At 38.8% G+C, this 3280-nt stretch overlaps 1 protein-coding gene across 1 annotated transcript; it reads right to left on the bottom strand.

Moving 5' to 3' along the window:
- Nucleotides 1-516: 516 nt before the first annotated feature.
- LOC114744378 (cilia- and flagella-associated protein 251-like) lies at nt 517-2649 on the bottom strand. Its single transcript, XM_028932551.1, has 2 exons — nt 2619-2649; nt 517-2540 (listed from the first exon to the last, which is right to left on the bottom strand). Exons 1-2 carry the CDS (start codon nt 2625-2627, stop codon nt 1428-1430), a joined length of 1122 nt encoding a protein of 373 aa, XP_028788384.1. The 5' UTR covers nt 2628-2649; the 3' UTR covers nt 517-1427.
- Nucleotides 2650-3280: the final 631 nt, after the last annotated feature.

The following is a 3280-nucleotide window of genomic DNA, read 5'->3' as shown; positions in this document are numbered from 1 at the left end:
CTGGAACTAACACAAACCTGATTCATAAATTGTCTGAGAGAAATCATCCAGGTTGATATGCAGGTGTTCCAAGTTCCATTTATCTTTGATTCATAATTAAGGAATTAGTGTACGTTATATACTCATGAAATTCAAATCTCTTCAAGTTCGCCCTTCTGAATTTCCACGGAGTTCAACGGCAAGACACGTAAACCTTAACACACCCTTAATAAATAAATAAGCAGATAGTACATGCATCTTATTGATAGAAATGCAACTTCAGAGAAACTTCATAGACGGGAAAATTCAGAAGATCCGTTTCTTATATTAATTAGTATGATTATTTTATATGTTTGAATACATTTTATTCATCATGTCTCTCCCTGACTTGCCTCTACTTCTCTTTCAGACTCTCCGCTCTGCTTCGCCATAAACTATCATATCAAGAGACAGAGTCCGGGCAGCTAAAAGAAAGGAAGTTCGAAAGGCACTAGTCAAGAGAAGCTATCGTCCTCGTCGCCTACATGAGGGGTCATGGAGCAAAAACTACAGTAGGAATTTATAAGAGTAAACTAAAATTGTGTCCATGGTGGAAAGTCGAAATTAATTATACAGATCAAAACATTCACACTAAAACCCACTAAGCTACATTTGTACCTTTGGTAGCTTCTAGTAGCACATCTCGGGTCAAACAAAAAGATCTAAAAGTGAAAACAGTGTGACGTACAGAAAACAAAGGTCAGAAGGAGGGATAAAGAAAAACTGAGGAAAGCTTTCCCATGAATCCAATGGCCATCTTTTAAATAAATGCTATTCTGCCGCAGTTTCATCAAGAATATTTCCCGCGTTTCTAATATCTGGCAATGCATGTTCATCAAGAATATTCGCCTCATCGTCTCTAATATCTGGCAATGTATCCAGGTCAGTTTGAACTTCTGTCACGTCCTTGTGGATATGAGAATCAGAAACATCAATGGCATCTTGTTCAACTAAATCTGAATCTCCGCCATTCACAGAGGAAGAATCTGAGGTTCTATGAGTTGAATCCAACTGGGGATCATCCATGGACTTCTCATCCTTCCTGGCATCATTGTTCTCCTCAGCATCTGAACTATTCTGAGTTACATTTGTTGCAGCCATTTCAGATTGAACCTTCGACATCTCATCCACAGAGGCATCGATATTTTCCTTTGCATCAGAATTTACAGAGTTGTTCTGAGTTTCATTTGATGCAACATGATTTATTGTCTTGTCTGATTGACCCGCTCCAGAATTAGAAGATTCCCCTGCATTTCCAGTTTTCATGGAGATTGTGGAATTAGTAATTGGCAGGTTATCTTCCCTGTCTCCATGACTCTGCTCTAATTCCTCTGTTTTCCCATTTTTGATGCCATCGTTGGCTGTCATATCCACTGTCGTATTTTGAGAACTTTCAGATTCAGATAATATCACCGTTTTATTCTGTTCAGAAGAACCTGCTGTGTTGATACCGTCTCCAGTTGAGTGTTGATAGCCTCAGTGATCGCAACAGAGTGGTTACTGCTTACTTCTAGATGACCATCAGAGTTTGCTGTGGCAGTGGTATTTACATTTGGGTTACTGACTGAGTTGGACAAAATGGTGTCCCCACTTTCTTTACCAGTGGCATTCGACACATTCCCACTCTCCATTTCATCTGCCGTAATCTTACCTGAATCATTTTGATTCACACCGCTTACCTCTGTATAATTAGGCTTATTCTCCTGTTTCACAATACTCATTTCAGAGTTTTCATTGGAGTTTTCTGCACTTAGAATCACAGATTCAGTGCTAGTAGTCAGGGCATCATGAGCTACAGCACTGGAAGCATCATCCGCCATGTAATGTTCCTCCCTTGCCTCATGTGTGCTTTTGTCTTCAACTGAACTGTCCTTTTCCTCATCCTCACCATCTTCATTCTCCTTCTCATCACTCTCTTCTTTCTCTCTCTCTCTATCCTCATCCATCAACTCTTCATCACGGTCGATATCCACTTCTGGTTTTTCTTGATCATTTTCTTCTATCTCCTCATCCCCTCCTCCTCTTCCATCATCCTCTGATTCTTCACTCTTGTTTTCTTCCTCATCTCGTTCTTCTGCTCCATGCTTGCTTTCTTCTTCTTCATCTCGTTCTCTAAATTCATGCTTGTCTAGATTTTCTCCCGATTCATGCTTGCTGCCTCCTCCTTCTTGTTCTTCATGTTCATGCAAATTTCCTTCATCATCTAAATTATTTTCATCTTCCTCTTTTTCGTCATGCTGTTCAGATTGAATTATATCATCTTTAAGAGGTTGAAGATCTTTTCTACCAAGTTTTGGAATCTGATCAGCATTCTGCATTCTGACAGCCTCCTTTGCATCATTTTCATCAAATTCCTTCTTCTTATCATGAGAGTGCTTAATCTGGTAGATCAACCAGAAACAAACACCAAGCAGCAGAATAATTTGCAGAACATTCTTTAACTTGATGCCTTTGGACCTGTGGTTTCTACTTGGTGTGCGTTTTATCATGATTACTTTCTTCTCCAAACAAGGGCAGGCTACCTGCTTTGAATGGTAAATGCATTATTAAGGAACTGAGGAGGCCGTGATAATTGATTTAAGAATAGCACAAATACTTACACAGAACATAAAGAGTACACACAAACACAACTTATCTTTCCCAGATATTTGCGTCAACAAACACCTAAAAAAAAAAAACTCCCAGAGCCCTTTCGATTCTGATCCATTTCTTATCCAGTATCTTCGTTAAATTCGTGTAATTGGCCCTCTTTGCCACAAGATAGAAACCAAAGCAACGAAAGCAACAGAAAAATGTTAAATTTAAACAGGAAAATATTATGTCCCTTGTTTAGCATTTATCCCAAAAAAGCAGGAAAAGTTAAGGCAAATGAGAGATAAAGAAAATTACAGTTCCTTCAGTATGCAGCATCCGCAATAAAATTCTCCACAGATGCAGGTCACAGCAACATTTATAGCAAGAAATTTGTTTTCAAGCACCATTTTCAATCCCAAAATACAATTATGATACAAGGAGATAGCAAGTGAACCAATAACAAAAAAAAGTTGCATCCTCAACTTCCATGGCTACTGATACAACCGGTTCATCCTACTACGCCCGCAAAAGAACTAGTTTACTTCTTCTTCCCAATTACCAAAAAAGCAAAATAAGATCAAGTGAAATAATAAAGAGTACAAGAAGCCCGTTCTTTGAGGTGGAAACAATGTTATCACCCTTCCGCTATACTCCCTTCTTCTCTTAACACCAAAATCTACGAGTTACG

The sequence above is a fragment of the Neltuma alba genome, unplaced genomic scaffold (genome assembly GCF_004799145.2).
Source record: "Neltuma alba isolate B1F8T4 unplaced genomic scaffold, ASM479914v2 tig00004352_pilon, whole genome shotgun sequence".
NCBI classification, from domain to species: domain Eukaryota; kingdom Viridiplantae; phylum Streptophyta; class Magnoliopsida; order Fabales; family Fabaceae; genus Neltuma; species Neltuma alba.
The sequence above is the reverse complement of the archived record's forward strand: the minus strand, read 5'-3'. Positions and strand labels throughout refer to the sequence as shown.